Source organism: Barbus barbus (genome assembly GCF_936440315.1).
Source record: "Barbus barbus genome assembly, chromosome: 41".
NCBI classification, from domain to species: Eukaryota; Metazoa; Chordata; class Actinopteri; order Cypriniformes; family Cyprinidae; genus Barbus; species Barbus barbus.
This window is the reverse complement of record NC_136719.1, coordinates 13,765,447-13,784,488: the sequence shown is the minus strand read 5'-3', so window position 1 is coordinate 13,784,488 and position 19,042 is coordinate 13,765,447. Positions and strand designations below refer to the sequence as shown.

The following is a 19,042-nucleotide window of genomic DNA, read 5'->3' as shown; positions in this document are numbered from 1 at the left end:
AGTGAAGTTTACATGTCGTCAGTGTCTAGAAACCTTCTGTAATTGGCGATTAAAAAAATACAAATAAAATCCTGGATCACTTATATGTTGAGACAAATAATATTATAATAATATTACCAAACACATAAGGAAACGAAGTCATTATGACCTTTAGTTAAAACTACTGTAGGCTTTCGTTTTTATTTTTTGTTTAATGCAACGTTAACCAAGAGATCAACTCAACTGAGCTGCCGAAAGCGGTGCATTGTGGGTATTGCGTCCCTGTGCACGTTTCTTATCCAGCATGGCAGGGAAAAACAAGAGGTATGTGCCATTCTTAGCTATTTAACCTCGTATACATCATCATATATTATTGCTTGAGTTAAAGTACAGTAAACCTGAATGTATATGGAGGTGTCAGAGCTCAATTCACTTCATAAGACACTTATCTGATTATAGATTTGACGGTAGCTAGCTGGTTTTAGCCACTGGTGAACTAAAATTCAGCTGTCTTTTGGGAGATCAACATATATAACTCAACATTTATGGAGAGAACAAGGTTGTCTTGACTGTAAATTTATTATAGTTAAGTCTGAATTGATTTTTGCATTTTCCACCATACGCAGCTCCAAAATGAGTGTAGGAATAACTTATTTTCTGGTGTACTAAAACTACATGTGCTTATTAAGAGTTGGATGAATATTATTCTAATTTTGAGAACGTAAACGTTTGCTTTTGTAATTTAAGTATTCAGTAACCTTCCAAATGTAATTTCTTTAAAAAAAAAAAAAAAAAAACATTCCTTTTATAATAAAATGTAATATTTCCACATTACAGTGGAAGGAAATTGTCTAACCATGCCTCCTTGAGTAATTATTTTTATTTTTATTTTTGCTATTAAAAAAGCTCTATGCATTAAGAAATGAACAGCACTTTTGAGTAATATTACAGTCATGTTGAAGTTTTCTAGAACGGGGGTTTCAGTCTTTTAGATGTCATGGAAGGACCCCCAACTATTATCATTTATATGCTAGGGACCCCCATCCTAAATTTTAAAAGGCAGCTATATACTTTCACATATAAAGGCCATGTTAATATGTATTACTTGGTAAATATTTAGTTACATTACTATTTTTACTATGTGATGTTAGATACGTTATTTAAATGAAATTTTATATTAATCAGTTCATTTTTTTTTTTTTTATTATCAATAAAAATTAATAAGTGAATTGACATACTGCCAAGTATGGTGACCCATATTCGGAATTCGTGCTCTGCATTTAACCCATCCATCGTGCACACACACAGCAGTGAACACACACACACACCGTGAACACACACCCGGAGCAGTGGGCAGCCATTTTATGCTGCAGCGCCCGGGAGCAGTTGGGGGTTCAGTGCCTTGCTCAAGGGCACCTCAGTCGTGGTATTGAGGGTGGAGAGAGTGCTGGACATTCACTTCCCCCACCTACAATTCCTGCCGGCCCGAGACTCGAACCCGCAACCTTTGAATTACGAGTCCGACTCTCTAACCATTAGGCCACGACTAATTTAGTTAATTTATACTAAATTAATTAAGTCACGACTAATTTAGTTAAATTTAATAACTAAATTTGATTAAAGCAACAATGGATAAAAATAGATATATGAAAATTTTATATATTTGTCAATCTATTTTTGTTTTAATCAAATTGAGTTATTTCAGTTTCGTTATTATTTTTATTGATGATGATATTTATTTATTTATTTTTACACTGTTTTTCTCTAAACTTTTCCACAGACCACCTAGCACTCTTTTGTGGCCCTTGGGGTCCCCGGACCAGAGTTAAAAATCCCGTAATCTAGAATGAGCTGTTTTATTCTACATGAGGGGGGGTCATGTGACAAGCTGTGTCATGCAGTTGACTGAGATAATAACTCAAAATACATTTCCTTTTACTAGAAGGATGCTTTGTAAAGCATTAATGTACAAATAAATGTAAACAATACCAACACAATATATGTACTTGGGATGCAACTAGCTGAACACGTAGTAAACAAAAACTTACCGAATGCTTTAGTGGTGTGCCATCTATGTGCAGGAAATTGGAGGATCTCAGTGTGGATGAGTTCATGTTATCTGGGTTTGATTCTGGTGAGGAAGATGATTGTGAGGATGAGGAATCAACACAACAGAAAGGGAAGATGAAGAAACCTGCACCTCAGAAGATGTAAGTATGGCCTTCACATTTTAATGGTAATTCCAGTGTCCCAATTTTATTCCCATTCTCTGCTACATTCTACAAATGTTTGCTGAGTATATGCTATTGTTAGCACTGGAGGAAGCTTGTGAGATAATGTGATCTAACTCTGATAAACTGTGTCACAGGTCTGTCAAAAAGCAGGGCAAGGCATCTGTGCACAAGGACCAATTGTCAGCCCTCAAGAGCAAAGACCCAGAATTCTATGAGTTTTTACAAGAAAATGACCAGAAACTCCTGAATTTTGATGACTCTGATAGCCTTGAAGATGAGGAGGAGGATGAAGAGGAGAGGATGTACCACAAACTCCCTTCTCAACAGGAGGTCGATCATTTTGTTCTTCCTTTGCAATAAATTATTAATTACTTTTTATGCTATAAATCAAAAGTTTAAAATTAGACTTAATGTGTGTGTTTTCCTTGGAATATAAAAAAAATCTCAGTTTTTATGTGACAATAGGAAGCTGATGATGATGACAATGACGAGGGGGAATCAGGAAAAAAGGATGTGAAAAAGCCTAAAGAAGCTACCAAAGTCACAGAAGCAATGATTGAGAACTGGAGAACTGGACTCAGGGTAACATGTTTATATTATCTTTTATTCCGTATGTTTTTAGTTAGGATCTTTCAGATGATCAGTATGAGCTCTCATTCGTTGTGTTTTGTTTTTTTCCTTTTCTTTCAAGCTGTTATACAGATATTTTTTTTATAGTAAATGAGACATCCTTAATTTACACCAAAAACCCCTGAAATGTAAATTTTCCAAAGACATGGTTAGCTGTAGATTTTGAAACTGACACAAGGGGGAGATTTTCTTATTTCTGGTAAAGAACCACTAATCAGTGAAATGAATGTTGAGGCAAAGGAGTAGGACCCCATCACCACTGTTTAAAAGTTTAGGGTCAGTCATTTTATTTATTTATTTATTTTCTTTTTTTGAAGTTGTTACTGTTATTTAGCAAGGATGCATTAAACTGATTTAAAAAAAATTACAGTAAACACATTTCTAGTGTTAAAAAATGCTTAATGTTTTTAATAAATGCTGTTCTTTTGAACATTTTATTCATCAAAGAATCCTAAAAAACAAATAGAACCACAAAAATGTTACAAAGTACAACTGTTTTCAACACTGATAAGAAATGTTATCTGAGCAGCAAATCAGCATATTAGAATGATTTCTTAAGGATCATGTGACATAAAACTGGAGAAATCACTGCTGAAAATTCAGCTTAAACATTAAAGGAATAAACTGCCTCTTTAAATGCATTAAAATAGAAAAATGTTAAATTTTAATAATTATAAAAACTGTATTTCTGATCAAATAGATGCAGCCTTGGTGAGACACACACGCATCCATATTTGTGGCCCTGGACCACAAAACCAGTTATAAGGGTCAATTTTTTATATATATTTAAATCACCTGAAAGTTGAATAAATAAGCTTTCCATTGATGTATGGTTTGTTAGGATCGGACAATATTTGGCCGAGATACAGCTATTTGAAAATCTGGAATCTAAGGGTGAAAAAAAAAAAATCAAAATACTGAGAAAATCGCCTTTCCAAATGAGGTTCTTAGCAATGCACAAAAATTATTTAAATTAATCACAAAAATTGTTTAAATGTATTTATGGTAGGAAATTTACGAAATATCTTCATGGAAAATATCTTCATGATCTTGACTTAATATCCTATTTTTGGCATAAAAGAAAAATTTATAATTTTGACCCATACAATGTATTTTTGGCTATTGCTACAAATATAACCGTGCTACTTAAGACTGGTTTTGTGGTCCAGGGTCATGTATATATACTTTTTGTTTTGCTTCAAATCAAAGTTTGTAATGTTTGCAATGTAATCTGGAAGATGGTTGGTTTGATTCATGGTTTAGAACTCTTTATTGATTTTTTTTCTATTGTTTTTCTTTCCAGAAAGAGCCCACGGCAAAATTGATTAGGGACATCACACAAGCCTTCAAGGCTGCCGTGGCGACAACGAAGGGCGACTCTGAGGAGCTATGTCGATATACCATCTCAGACAGCGCCGGTAGCTAACCAACTTCTTTAGGACACTTGCATACAGAACCAAATAAGTTTGTGCTCACTGACAGCCTGTTTCCAATTACAGTGTTCAATTCCCTCATCCTGTTCTGCATAAAGGACATGCATGCAGCTCTGAACAAAATGCTGAAACTGAAAGCTCCAGAGAAAGGCCAGAAAAAGTAACAGCTCTGTTCCTCCTGCTGTATAGATAGATGTTTGAATCAGTCAGATTTCTTTACATAATACTGTGTTAATCTGTATTTTCAGATTAATACTTCCATCTTCAAGTCCCAGGTGGCAGAAAAATCAGATTGATATTAAGATGTATATTGCCGGTGTTGTTCAGGTAGATTTTTCCCTACATTTATTTTTTATTTAAATTTTTTCCATTTATTTTTAGCCAGTTCATGACTCCCGGTGTTAACTTGTGATATATAATTTTTTTTTCTTTTCAGCTCCTCTCCAGTTTAACCCAGTCCACAGTCATAGCTGCAGTTCTCCGTCATGCCAACCAGATGGTGCCATACTACCTGTGTCTGCCAAAACAGTGCAGGCACTTTCTCAAAGTAAGAACTGCGAATCAATGACACTAACTTAAAGACAGAAATGGTGCTTAGTGCACTGACATGGATGTTTTTAATCAAACAACAAAAAAGGTCAGCATTGTGGTGTTTTTTGTTTGTGACATTAGAGTCTGATCAAACACTGGAGCACAGGAGAGGAGACTGTGAGGGTTCTTGCCTTCCTTGCTCTCAACAAAATCTGTCGAAACAAACAGGAAATCTACCTAAACTCTGTTCTTAAGGTAAGTTAGGTTTTACAACATATCATAAGTTTATTTCCCATGTGATGAGATTTGATATACTGTCATATATTGTTGTTTTCTCAAATAAGATAAACAGCAAGAGAATATGAGTTGACAATAATTGCTTACATACTATAAATTGAGTTGAATATTGCAATTGGTAACTTTTTAAAAATGTTTTTAAAGCCTCTTGTGCTCACCAAGGCTGTTGGCAAATCATCATTACTTCAGTCTTCAGTGTCACATGATCTTTCAGAAATCATTCTAACATTCTGATTCGGTACTCAAAAAACATTTATCATTGCTATCTATCAGTTTTGAAAACAACTTTTTAATATTTAGTAAAAACAGTGATACTTTTTCAGGGTTCTTTGATTAATAGAAAGTTCAAAAGAATGGCTTTGCTGTTACTTTTGGTCTATTTCATACTTGCTGAATAAAATATGAAGAAATGCTAAATATGATGAAATACTAGTGAAGATGTTCATTATTAACAGTGAGTTTTCTGTTTGCAGCAATTGTACATCGCCTACGTAAAGAACTGCAAGTTCACGTCACCCAACACTCTTCCCATGATTAATTTCATGCAGCGGACTCTTGCTGAGATGTATTCACTGGACACACAGGTGTCCTACCAGCATGCCTTTATTTATATCCGTCAGCTAGCCATCCACCTCAGGAACGCCATTAATTTGAAGAAGAAGGTAGTTAGAAGTCTTGACCTGTATTCTTCTGTTAAAAAATAAATGACTGAAGTTAACATGACAATAAAATTGACCACATTTGTTTTCTTAATCCTGATCTTATTGTGAATGATTCATCTGTGCTTGTAATTCCAAAGAAAATTCTTGTTTACTTAATATTTTTCCTCTTTTGGATATACTCTGTCACTCAGAAATACGTCCAATATATTTTTTTGCAGATGTCAGCTTGGCTTGATCCATGTTTTTCTGTTTTGTTCATCCTCAGGAGACGTATCAGTCCGTGTATAACTGGCAGTATGTGCACTGTCTGTATCTGTGGTGTCGGGTGTTGAGCACCATTTACCCCAGTGAGGTTTTGGAGCCGTTGATCTACCCACTGTGTCAAGTCATCATTGGCTGCATCAAGTATGATTGATTGTTTTTTTGATTGTTTGTTGATGTTTTTGCACACTGCTTTTTTGTGCTCATCAATCAGCATCTTTAAAAAGATATTTCGCCCATTTTGAGTATATTACACGAGTCAAATGGGCCCGTGTGGTGTTTTGTTATTTTTGGAGAGAAAGTCTTTAATGTAGGCCTGCATGATTAATCAAAATAAAATCGAAATTGTGATATAGTTTGGTGTGATTATCAAATATATGCACTGCATGTTTCAGAGTTCACTGTGTTCTTAAAGTACAATTATTATATTTCTCTCAAGTACTAATTTACAGTGAATGTTACAATAGTAATGTTTATTTAATTTTTTAGTCATTTTTTAAATTTATTTAGTAGTAATAATAATAATAATTATTATTATTTTATAGTCATATATAATCACAAAAATTGCGCAGCCCTACAAACAAGCACATTTTAAATCGCTATCACAATTTTTTATCAGAAAAATCACAATTTAAGTTTTTTGGGGGGGGTGAACAACTCTGTAAATGTCATTATGAGTTACTGTATTGACGGTGTTTTTCCAGCAAGTGGCGCCATTAACTACATTTAAATTTACAATTCTCAGTGTGTCGATTTGAGCTCAGAACTTCAGCTCTGAATATTGCATTACTTTTCTGCCTGTAAAAGTGAAGACCTAACAAAATATAAATTCGGGTATTAAAAACATTATGCTAAACATTATTTGGTTGCTTGCAGAACTACTGTTTTCAGTTCATCTCTATCAAGTCAGGCTCCATTATGTGTTTGTGTGTGTATTTGCAGGCTTGTGCCCATCTCTCGGTATTACCCTCTGAGACTGCATTGTGTCAGAGCGATCATCCTGCTGTCTGCCAACACCAAGACATACGTGCCTGCCCTGCCCTTCCTGCTAGAGGTGAGACTGGCATATCACGCCATCATCAACTGTTCTGATGTCTCCCAGGCTGTCTTGAATAAACAGGTTCTTGTGTGGCTGGACGTGGTTTGGGCATGAGTACTGCACCCACGGCGTTTGTCATCATGGTCGTCCTGCTTTTAGTACAATTAACTATAAAAAAGACTTCTCCATGCTCTTACCTTTCATCGCATTTGAAGTACAATTACAAGAATATTTCCAATGAAGAATCTATCAACTAAAGAGTCAGTTTATGTGGTCAACTAGCATAGCTTTTATACTTAAATATATGTTGTTGTTTTTAAGTAGATAAATTAAGAAATGCAGGGGTTTAGCATGCTGTGCTTATGCTGCTAGTGCTGTAAATGGAAAGAAGTTGGCTGTCTTCATCCCTTTTTTGTATGTTTTTAATGGTGCATTAACCAGTTTCTTTTTTTTTTTCTTCTCCTTATTCAGTTACATCTATTTAGGCAATCCTATTGTAAAACATTAACCAACAGCCAAATACACTACCGTTGAAAATTTAAAATAAGATTTTTTTTTCTTAAATTTTAAAAACCTTTATTTAGCAAGGACTTGTTAAATTCATCAAAAGTGATGTCGAGGCGTGCTGTGGGTGGAGCTAAAGAGTCCCAAGCACATGCAGCTTAGCAATAGTCTGCAAGCTGTGACTTGAAAAGTGAAGCCAGAACGTTTCGATCGCCCCCAGGTGACTGGATGCAGTATAGGTCATTAACCCCACCCTCTCCATGTAATCTAAAGGGATGTGTGACAAACTAAATAATCAAATTACACTTCAAATACAGTTTTTCCAAAGACGTTTCTGTCATTTTAGGTAGTTCTTAGCATTCTGATATATGTTCAGGTGTTAATTTTTCTAATAAGTTTGCTTTTAATTAGTTATTTGATGCTCTAAAAATGGGATGTAGTGTCATGATTGTGAGCTTGCAAGAGTTTGGGTGGTATTTTGATCCTGCGGCTCCACCTCACAATCACTACTGCGCAGACTCTGGCTATAAACGAATCTCTACTATGCAGACTTGGGCATAATTTTCGTAAGATGACCGCGGCCATACCGAGAATGTTTTGGCTTCACTTTTCTATAGTCGAAGGAAGTGGAGAAAATTTTGGAAAAAATGTGTAATGATTTCCTCAAAAATATTGTGCAGCACCACTGTTTTTAACACTGTTTGGTGCTTGTTTTTTGAGCACCAAATCAACATATTCGAATGATTTCTGAAAGGTCATGTGACACTGAAGACAGGAGTAATGATTGCATTGCCATCACAGGAATAAATTACATTTATACATTTTATATATATATATATATATATATATATATATAATATTATTGTTTTACTGTATTTTTAATCAAATAAATGCAGCCTTCGTGAGTAAATACTTCTCATTAAAAAAATACTTCTTTCAAAAACATAAAATAAAACTTACTGACCCAACACTTTTAAACTGTAGTTTAGCTATTTATGGAAAATCACATTTAACCACTTCACAATCCAGTTGATTCTTAATGGATAAAACCTCAAACTTGTAAATCTCTCTGATTACAGAACTATTGTGGGTTGTTAAAAGGAATCGAAATTCATGTTTTTTTGAATATGAGAACTTGTACAATACAGACGCTCCCTAACATCACATCTGATTGGGGTCTGGTGGAGCCTAATTATACAGATTAGTCGTTCCAAAAACCCACCAACTAGTAGTCGCTATTGGAAAATTAACAACCAAAAAGTAAGACAAGACAAGCTACCTAAACGGTCGACAAGCTTTGAATTAAAGACTAAAAGATAAAAGACACCAAAGATCAGAGTATGTGGTCTGCATGAATGCGCATCCTAATGTGTGCAAACGCTGCGCGTCTTCGTTTTTGGGAGAAGTAGAGGTCACAAACTGTCAACATTTTCCACAGTGTGAGGCGGGTGACAGAACGTGTGTGTTTGTGTGTGGCTGGCGTGGGCCCCTGCGGTGACAGCTGTTGTGAGAATAGAAGCGTGGAGGCGACAACAGCCGAGACCAACGGAAGGGAGGCATGGGGACGGGGTGGGGGGTGGTCACTGCTTGGCTGCGATCTCCCACCAGTCCTGACCATACTGCGATTAAAGCCTGGGGGGAAATAGCGTGTGTGTGTGTGTGTGTGTGTGTGTGTGTGTGTGTGTGTGTGTGTATGTGTATTAGGGAGGTCTGTGGTTCTCACTCAGCTCTCAAACGTGTTGCTCAGACCACATCCTCTGTCAGTGTGGCGACTGACTCCCACCGACCCCCTTCTTGCTCCCTGTGTTTATTTGTGATGCAGTCCACTTCCTGTTTTCGCGCTCATGTTAAAAAGTAGGTGTGCAGCGAAGTAGAGTAGGGCATGTCTCTCTCTTTATTTTTCTCTTTTCCCGCTCTTTCTCCCTCTCTCTCTTTATCTATGCTCTATGATTTCAAGCTTCCTGTTGCAATAGCCCCTGAGCGTATCAGGTTGGGGCCATGCACCACCACTTCCTCCTGTGTCCCGCAGGCCGACACCACATCCGTTGTTTGCACAGACCGGCCGTCCATGAGCACATACACACACACACACACACACACCTCGCTGGTTCTAGGTGACCTCGTCAAGCACTTTCAACTGCTCTCAAATACGGAAGCACAGAGAGAGTTATGGGAGAAGTCATAGCCATGTACCAAAGTAGGCAGGTTGACTGCATCTTTCATTTATTAGTTATGGAGACAGTAAGTAATGTAGTAGTAGTATACAAGTAGTAGTTTTTATATATATATATATATATATATATATATATATATATATATATATATACACATATATTCGTCGATTTTAGTCTACTAGTCGATTTTTAAAAATCGTTGACTTCATTTTGTTCGCGTCGACTAACCGACAAAATATTCCGAGAATCCATAAAACACGTTTTTAGACTATTTTCCAAGGCTGCATAATATATATTAAACCCATTTAAAAGTCATAATTAAGCATAATTGTGAACTCACAAACACTATGATTTAATTAAATAATTATATGCGACGCAGTTCACACAGTATATGCGCTTTAATTATTTTCATGCGTGTAGGTTAAGCACGTGCGTCTCACAGCGGCTCCATTCACAGTAGCTCCTCAGAATCTGTTATCATTTGCATGTCAAGCGACTCAACTTCACTCAATCTCATCTCTGCATGCTGTTGTGAGTTTGGATTTATTATAACCTTCATCTGGGAACGCAACGCGCGCCATTTCATCAGGTTTGTGAGGTAAATCATTTATAAATCTACACAAACACAGGAGAATACATCACGATTTCAAAATAAAAGCTCAAACCCTCACTCTGAGTTTACACGGTTTGATGTCCACATATTCATTTAATTACAGCGGCTGTAGCATTTCTGTCATAAAGAAGTGGACAAATATTAAAGATTAAGTGTATGTTTGAATTAAATGGTGTTTGGTCAATAGTAAACAGTAATGTGTAAAAATAATCGTCAGGCAGCTGGCGCCTCCTGCAGGCCTTTGTTGTTATGCGTAATGTACATTAGCTCTATTGTTTAATACATTATGTATTTTAACAGTTTTGTTCAATAAAACCATATGATTTCTTGCTTTTGATACGTTATTTGAACTAATTATTATTGCATCATTGCTATTATATATGTACTTTAAGTCATTTTAAAAGCTATTGTTCACTTAAATCCATTTTTATTACCACAAAAAAAATATAATTATAGGGCCCTATGAAATCCGTTTTATTTCCAAATTCAGTTTTTTAAATTTTATTAATCAAAAAGCCTGTCTAATTAATTGAGTTTTACAGTTTTATCTTTACCAAATTCTGTTTTCCATTATTTTCTGGATTCCATTTTAATTGTTCCATTAAATTTTAATAATAAAAAGCATCTCCAATTAATTGATTTTATATTTAAAAAAAATTATTTTTTCAGAAATACTGCACATTTACATTTTTCACCTAAATAAATTCTGGTAAATAATATTTCTGGTAAATACTTATTTAAAAAGTGTTTTTTGGTTATAATTGTATTATTATTAGACTAGAACACGTGGATATGTTGTCATTCTCACACTATAATACTGAACTGTGATTTCAGTGATTTGGACTATGAGATGGACACTTGCTTCTTGTACTCTGTTGCACTTCACTTTTGCTTTAAAAAAGGATTTCATAGACATTTGGATTTCATTTGGTTTAATAAAATATTTGTAAGTAAAATTGTTGATTTTTTTATTTTTTTGCGGGAAATTAACCGAAAAATTAGTCGATAGATTAATCGAAATTTAAAATAGTCGTTAGTGGCAGCCCTAATATATGTATATGTGCTGTCAATCGATTATTGAAATTATTAATCGCACATTTTTTCTGAAATTAATCACGATTAATCCCACCTAAAATTAAAGTTTTTATTATACTTTTATACTGCAATAATTTCATATTCAATCTTCAAATGAATGTAGAAACAACATAAAGTATATTTTTAATATTTGTTTAATGCCATCTTTTTTTACAACTAAAGGCAAGTATCACTGATACTTTTTGGATTTTTTTCCTAATATTTAACCATTGACTATTCAACAGTATAATTGAGAGCTATCAATTTAACATTTATTAGACTTTAAAAAATAACTTCTAATTTAAGTGAACTTTAAAACAATCTTCACATAAACCCATTATAATAAATGTCATATAGCTTATAGCTACCTGTGCCCTTCAGCAAGAAAATATAGCCTAATTTAATAAAGTTATCAAACACTAAATTCTAAATTAAATTAAGATAAAGCTTAAAACTACAGAAGTTATTGATTTCCTCTTTTTAATTTTGTTCTTTGATGAACAGACATCACTGGTTATTAGGTTATTTTGGCTGCTACTTTAAAAACTGCCGCTGCTGAACTTGATGCGGATCTGACACTGCTTTAAAAGGGTCATATAATGCTACATGCACTTTTACAAGTTGTTTGAACTGAAATGTGTGTTGGCAGTGTGTGTACACAACCACGCTATAATGATAAAAATTTTTACCCCTTTCTCAAATCGAGCCGATCTCAGATGCCGGTCTTTGTGACGTCACACGGACGAAGGCCGCTCCCACGATAGTTTGATTGACAGTAGCATTTCAGCACAGACTGCACTGGTGTCTTACCTCAGACCCGCCCTGAGTGAGCTGTCATCAGTTGTTTCACCGCCAGAGCAGATGTAACTTTAAATGTGACTCAAAACTGTGCATGCAAGTATTTATTATTTATAAGGCACCTTCTTTTGTAACTTCATGACTTAACTGACAACATAACTTCAACATTGCATACTCGTAGTTTCATTTGGGTTTGAATATGATACAGCACTTTATAGAGCGCGAGCCTGCACATTTATGCGTGCACTTGAAGAGCACGCACTACGAGCACAATATAACGGCTGACAGGACAGGGAGATTAGTGTTTACTGACAATCTGACATATGGACTGACAACTTTTCATTTGACCACAGTTCACTGATGTTCTACTGAAGCTCCTCGTCTCCGGTACCGTTTCCCCACTCGTTTGACTCACGCCTGGCGCCTGGAGCATGCATCTGAAAAGTGTCCTGTTGGTGTGCTCGTAAAGACTTTCTGCGTCTGAATAAATGCCATTTTTTAGCAGTTGTGAGGGGTGGCCAAACCTAGCCCTGTCCCTGCATTAATTAAACTGAAAAAATTAATCGCCTGTGTTAACACGCAAATTTTTACACCGCTTATATATATATATATATATCTATCGCATCTGTAGCAAGCATTTTGATTGGAAAGGATGACGAATATGAAAAAAGCATACGCAAAATTTCGGGCTCAGTTTGCAAGGACCTTTATATGTTGCCTGCAAAAATGTGGATTATGAGAGAACTTTTATATTATTTAAAATCCACCAAGTTACTTTTACTACACTGCATATTTTTGATCACATAGTTTTGCACTTACAGCTTTAATAAACATATAAAAAAATATATATATAAAAAATTAATAAACATAAAACAATTGGGAAGTCTGATTCATTTTAATCAATGAATCAGTTAATCAATTTTTTCAATAATTCTCAATAATAATAATGTATTTGATTAAGAATACAGTAAAGACAGCAATATTATGAGATACTGTTACAGTTTAAAATAACTTTTCTGTTTCAATATATTTAAAAGTATAATTTATTCCTGTGATGGTAAAGCTGATTTTTGAAGTCAAGTCTTCAGTGTCACATGATCTGTCAGAAATCCTTCTAATATGCTGATTTGGTGCTCAAGAAACATTTCTTATAATTATCAATGTTGAAAACAGTTGTGCTGCTTAAAATTTCAAGAAAGTTCAAGAGAGCAGCATTTGTTTGAAATATAAATGTTTGTAACATTATAAATAGTTTTACTGTCACTTGATCAGTTTAAAATCCTTGCTGAAAAAAGTTAATTGCTTTAAAATTGAAAAAAAAATATTAATCTCTATTGAACAGTACTATAAATCCAAAACAAAATAGACCTGCTTAAATGCATCTGATAAAGGACTGGATAAAGATCACCCCTCCTCCTGACCGCAAACAGAATGGTAGTGTATAAAAAGACCTTGCAGGTCTCTGTGTAGCAGCAAGCCATTTAAAAGTTCATATTAAATGGTATGCTGCTGTTTATCACTAGGTTTTTGATTTGGTTATGTAAATTGGGTTGTACCTAGATTTATTTAGTGAAAAATCTGTATTTAGTGGAAACTTATCTGTGAAGTTAATAGTTACCCTATTTGATAATTATTTTTTTAGGGTCATTTAAATGCTGCTCATCTGATTTTATTTTATTAAAAATAAAAATACTTTGGCCCCTGAAATAGATTCAGTTATGGCTATTTTGATACAATCATATGGACTATGACTTTTTTCAAGATACTTCAGGTGCTTTTACCTGTTGTTTTGTGCATTCATTCATATAATTTCTCTCATAATATTTATTTTACTCCTATAGATCAGGGAAGTCGTGGCCTAATGGTTAGAGAGGCCACGACTTACGCAGCTCGTAATCCAAAGGTTGCGGATTTGAGTCTCGGGCCGGCAGGGATTGTAGGTGGGGGGAGTGAATGTCCAGTGCTCTCTCCACCCTCAATACCACGACTGAGGTGCCCTTGAGCAAGGCACCGAACCCCCAACTGCTCCCGGGCGCTGCAGCATAAATGGCTGCCCACTGCTCCGGGTGTGTGTTCACGGTGTGTGTGTGTTCACTGCTGTGTGTGTGCACGTTGGATGGGTTAAATGCAGAGCACGAATTCCGAGTATGGGTCACCATACTGTGCAGTGGTCACTTCACTTCAGTTTATGAAGAAGTAGTTCATCTGTATGTTTCGTGTTATAGTTACAATACGATGGAAAAAGGGTTAAACTATTTGAGTGACTTGTTACATGGGAAGTGACAGTTTTAGAGAAGCTTCCCCAACACTTGTCTGTACACCTGACTTAGTTACTATATTCTAACAATTCTAATATCCCGTTATTCTCCGGTTTTTGTTTGTCTTTTATGAATTTGAATTTATGAATTTGAATTGAAATTATATGAATGAATAGGTAAAAGCACCTGTCTGAATAATCAGTGGGCTACTGCTCTAGTCTTGTTTTATTTGTGTTTTATTTGTGTTCTGTGCACATATGTCTGTGATGCGGTGCTCTGATGTATCTGTTTGTTCACTCTGCTCCTCAGATCCTCCAGCAGGAAGACTTCAATAAGAAACCAGGCCGCATGAGTATAAAGCCCATCAATTTTGCAGTGATCCTCAAACTCAGCAAGACCAATCTCCAAGAGAAGGCTTATAAGGTGACACATCCTGTACTACTTTGAGTTTCAGACCTTCATAAATTCTTCATGTTCTTTCAGTTTATGACTATGTATGTATACTAAGCCTGTCAGAATTAATGTGTTACCACATGTGGTTAATTGAAAACTATTTAATGCATTTAATACTTTAAAGGGATAGTGCACCCAAAAATGTACGTTTTTTAAAAGCATCTGGACTTTATCCCTTCAACCTTCTGAAGTTGTATGATAGCTTTATGTCAGAAACTGACTAAAATATTACAAATTTTCTCTAAAAAAATATCTTTACTTTCATACTTGCTTTTCTTGGTGCTTTCATGGGAGTTCATGAGAAAAGTGACCATGTATAATCTGTTAATCAGTTGATCAGTAATTTAAAAAGTGAAATTTAAAAAAATAAAAAGCTTAAATAACACTTTATAAAAACTTAAACAGTTCAATTAAATTAATAGCTAAAAATAGTAATATTTTGAAGTATTATTACAGTTCAAAATAACTACATATTCTATTCGAATATATTTTAAAATGTAATTTATTCCTGTGATTTGCACATCTGAATTTTCAACAGCCTTTCCTGATCCTTCAAAAATCATTCTAATATGCTGATTTGCTGCTCAAGAAACATTGTTACATTATTACTACTTATTACTACAGACGTTGAAACAGTTGTGCTGCTTTTTTGTAGAAAACATTTTTTGATGAATATAACGTTCAAAAGTTTTTTGTAACATTACAATTATCCTATCCTTAGATTGTCCTCTCTGAATAAAAATATTATTTATTTTAAAAAAAACGTACTGACCCCAAACCTTTGACCGGTAGTGCAAATCCAAAATAATGAGCAAAGAGTCATATTAGAATTAAACACAAGGCAATCATTTAAATGCATCAGATAAAGGATTGGATAAAGATCGGCCCTCCTCCTGGGCCAGGAGCCTGTCGTGTCTTCATGCTGACTGGCTGTAACTGGATTGAGGTTAGGAGATGAAAGCACAAACACGCTGCTACACAGGCTAAAGCGCTGCGTGCCGTGTCGCTGCCAAGAGGATTGCCACACAAGCTGCAGGGATTATCCTGCTCTCCTGGTTGGTACGGGGAAGCTTTCCAGTATGATCACCCAGGCCAAGTCACCACAGCCACAGGCCCCCCGAGATGCCGCTCCACCCTTGCTGTCTGGGATTTCTGTCTGTCTTACTAAATCTTAAATATTTCCTGACTAGTAAGGGCAGTTACGAGCAGGGTTTTCCCTTTTCCATTGTGGAGGAATGTGTTTGTGAAGGCTGCGGCTGTGAATTTTAGGTAGGGCAGAGGATTTAGGTCCGATCCCTGCACTAAACCGGGTCAGGATTAGTTTGAATGCTTGTATGCCAGGTGTTGAGTAGAGATGTGAATACTCTGTGAGGGGCAGGGCAGCCATTTCTGTGTAGGACATAAACTGATTGACTGCTGTTTTTTCCATGTATGTTACCTCAGGACAGGTGTCATTTTTAATGGACATTAGTGCAACTGGGACTGGGTTTTCTTTTTTATTATGCTAGATTGACACGAGTTTTTGAAATTTATGCCACCAGTATGTCTCCAACTTGAGACACGTTTTTAAGTTATCCATTAAAATGGATTGCATTTACAGTACCGTACAAAGATTGGGGTAATTTATTTTTTTTGATAGAAATTAATACTTTTATTAAGAGAGTGCATTAAATTGATTAAAAGTGACTGTGAAGACATTCAATAAACAATCTTATAAATAAAAGATTTATATTTGAGATAAATTCTGTTCTTTTGAACCCAGACATTTTAAACATTGATAATTAAAAAAGATTCTTAACCACCAAATCAGCATATTAGAATGAATTCTGAAGGATCATGTGACACTGAAGACTGGAGTAATGATGCTGGAAATTCAGCTTTACCATCACAGGAATAAATTACACTTTAAAATATATTAAAATGGACATTTTAAATTGTAATAATATTTTACGGTATTACCATTTTACTGTATTTTTGATCATATAAATTCTGCATTGGTGAGCATTAGTGACATCTTTTAAAAACATCAAACTGTATTGTACAAACAATACAAACAAGTTAACTAGGTTAGCTGAAAATACCACTGCCTGTTGCCCTGTGTAATAAAAGTTAGTTTTTTACTCAACTAAAACCCATTGTTTCTGAAAATACAGTGCTTACAGTGCCGAACTCTGAACAAAGATGTTTGCCTAAAAATGAAAGAAATCATGAACTGAGAAATCAAAATTCCTTTTGATCTTTTGACATTGTACTATAGAAACATTTTCAAAGTTTCAGAAGTCGAAACGTTCTCGTTAGTCTAAAAACGGCTTATATTGAATCCAATCTTCCAAAATGACAGGTTGTGGAATGTACCGCTCTATGACGTAATAGTGTGACTAAACACCACCTCGGCAGAAGAAGATTGACGTCACTGTCTGTTTAGCCCCACTGATCCGCACATGCAGTGTGAATAACGAAAGAGGCGAACGCGCAGGTCTATGCAGAAACCAAACGATAAAGATGCCCTGAAGACAACAAGACTGTGCAGTGCCAAGTTGTCAATGTCTTTTCATTGCCTTCCTTTCGTAACATACATCTTCCTTAAGAACTGTCCTTTTGTTTTCTTTATTTTACCGCAAATTCGTTAACAAAAAAAGCACAATTGCGCACAGGATTTTCAGAAAAATTTCAATTAAAAGACGATGCTGTGCTGACTTAATTGGATCTGGCAGTAATTTCACAACACAAATGTGAGTAACTGTTTATGTGTTGTCACTATTGCTTTGTCTGTTAAACAGATTGTGTGATATAGTATTTATGTATTTATGCAGTTTCAACCTAAATCACAGCAGCATCCATCTGTGAAGGACGTAGGCTCTCAAACATACACAACTTTAAGCCAATCATAGCAGTGGGCATTTACTTGTCTACAATCTGCCATGCCTATTCAAACAGCGTTCTGATGAGGGGGGTCAAAAACAGGACAGAAAATAGCATATTTCAAAATTATGATGTTTTTTTTATGTAAAAATCTTGATAACATTATAAGTGGACCTCAAGAGATCAGTACAAAATAATAAAAAAGGCTGTTCATGTTAAAAATGAGCATAAACAGATGCTGTTGAAAGCCTGAAATAACTTCTATGCAAGTTATGTGAATGCAGGCAGTCCTAGCTACCCAAGTCTAATGTCAGACCGCATTTCACAAGGTGCGTGTTACATTGCAAGTAAGACAGGCTATAGGGGATGCTAGCTTAAATTGTTCAAGGGGGCCCTGCTCCCTACCTCGCACCAGGCCCCGCGTCAGCTGAGGACAGCTCTGGTCATGCGAAGCACTGCAGAAGACGTGAGCGCAGTGGTCAAAGACATCAGTACAAAAATGCAAATCTGTGTGGTTATAACAGTTTAAAGACTAAATTCAATATATTAATATGAATTTCCCTGAAATCATTAATACGTCAAGTTCTATGGTGTAGAAATTTGAAGATAACTCGTCGTCCCCTCCCTGTTCACATACAGTGCCCTCCAAAAGTATTGGAACAGTAAAGACAAAAAAAAAAGAGTCAAGACATTTATAAATATAATTAAAAGAGGAATATGAGACAAAACTACAGAATGTCACATTTTATTATTGGGTGATTCAACACACAGATGTTTTACCAGCTAAGAAGTTCTGCACTTTTAGAGTTCATCCCTTTATCTGATGTGAGCATAAGTATTGGAACAGTTGCCACACAGGTCTTTCTAAGTGATCAGCTGTGTCCTGTTGCATTACTTCTTCAGATATTAAAAGCAGGGAATGTGTCGTATCAGTTATATCCATTACTTCTGCATTCTGAATCTTGCATTCGATGATGACACACACAAACCAGGATGAAGACGAGGAGCTGACTTTGAGAGAAAAGCAAGCAATTTGGATGCTAAAAGAAAAGAGGAAGTCAGTTAGAGCTCTAGCAAAAACAAAGGGCATGGAGAAATCAAGAGTTTGGAAACCACCAACGACCAACAACGACCTGTTTGGCTGAGAAAACAACAGTAGTTGATGACAGACAAATCATAAAAGCTGTGAAAATGAATCCTAAAAGACATGTCTGTAAAATCACCAACAACTTCCAGAAAG

General features: G+C 35.5%; 1 protein-coding gene across 3 annotated transcripts in view; it reads left to right on the top strand.

The window, feature by feature from the left end:
- Positions 1–232: 232 nt before the first annotated feature.
- LOC306860790 (nucleolar complex protein 2 homolog) overlaps positions 233–19,042 on the top strand; it is a 34,556-nt gene continuing 15,746 nt past the window's right edge. The window contains exons 1-13 of one of the 3 annotated variants that reach the window (XM_079402712.1): positions 233–303; positions 2,061–2,189; positions 2,348–2,543; positions 2,679–2,795; positions 4,147–4,261; positions 4,343–4,436; positions 4,525–4,603; positions 4,713–4,823; positions 4,949–5,062; positions 5,578–5,766; positions 6,032–6,171; positions 6,970–7,081; positions 14,797–14,910. In XM_079402712.1, coding sequence (XP_079258838.1) covers positions 284–303; positions 2,061–2,189; positions 2,348–2,543; positions 2,679–2,795; positions 4,147–4,261; positions 4,343–4,436; positions 4,525–4,603; positions 4,713–4,823; positions 4,949–5,062; positions 5,578–5,766; positions 6,032–6,171; positions 6,970–7,081; positions 14,797–14,910 — 1,530 coding nt within the window. In that variant the 5' untranslated portion in view covers positions 233–283. Of the gene's footprint in view, positions 304–2,039; positions 2,190–2,347; positions 2,544–2,678; positions 2,796–4,146; positions 4,262–4,342; positions 4,437–4,524; positions 4,604–4,712; positions 4,824–4,948; positions 5,063–5,577; positions 5,767–6,031; positions 6,172–6,969; positions 7,082–14,796; positions 14,911–19,042 lie in introns of all 3 variants that reach the window. The other 2 variants (XM_079402711.1, XM_079402713.1) reach the window with 2 other exon arrangements.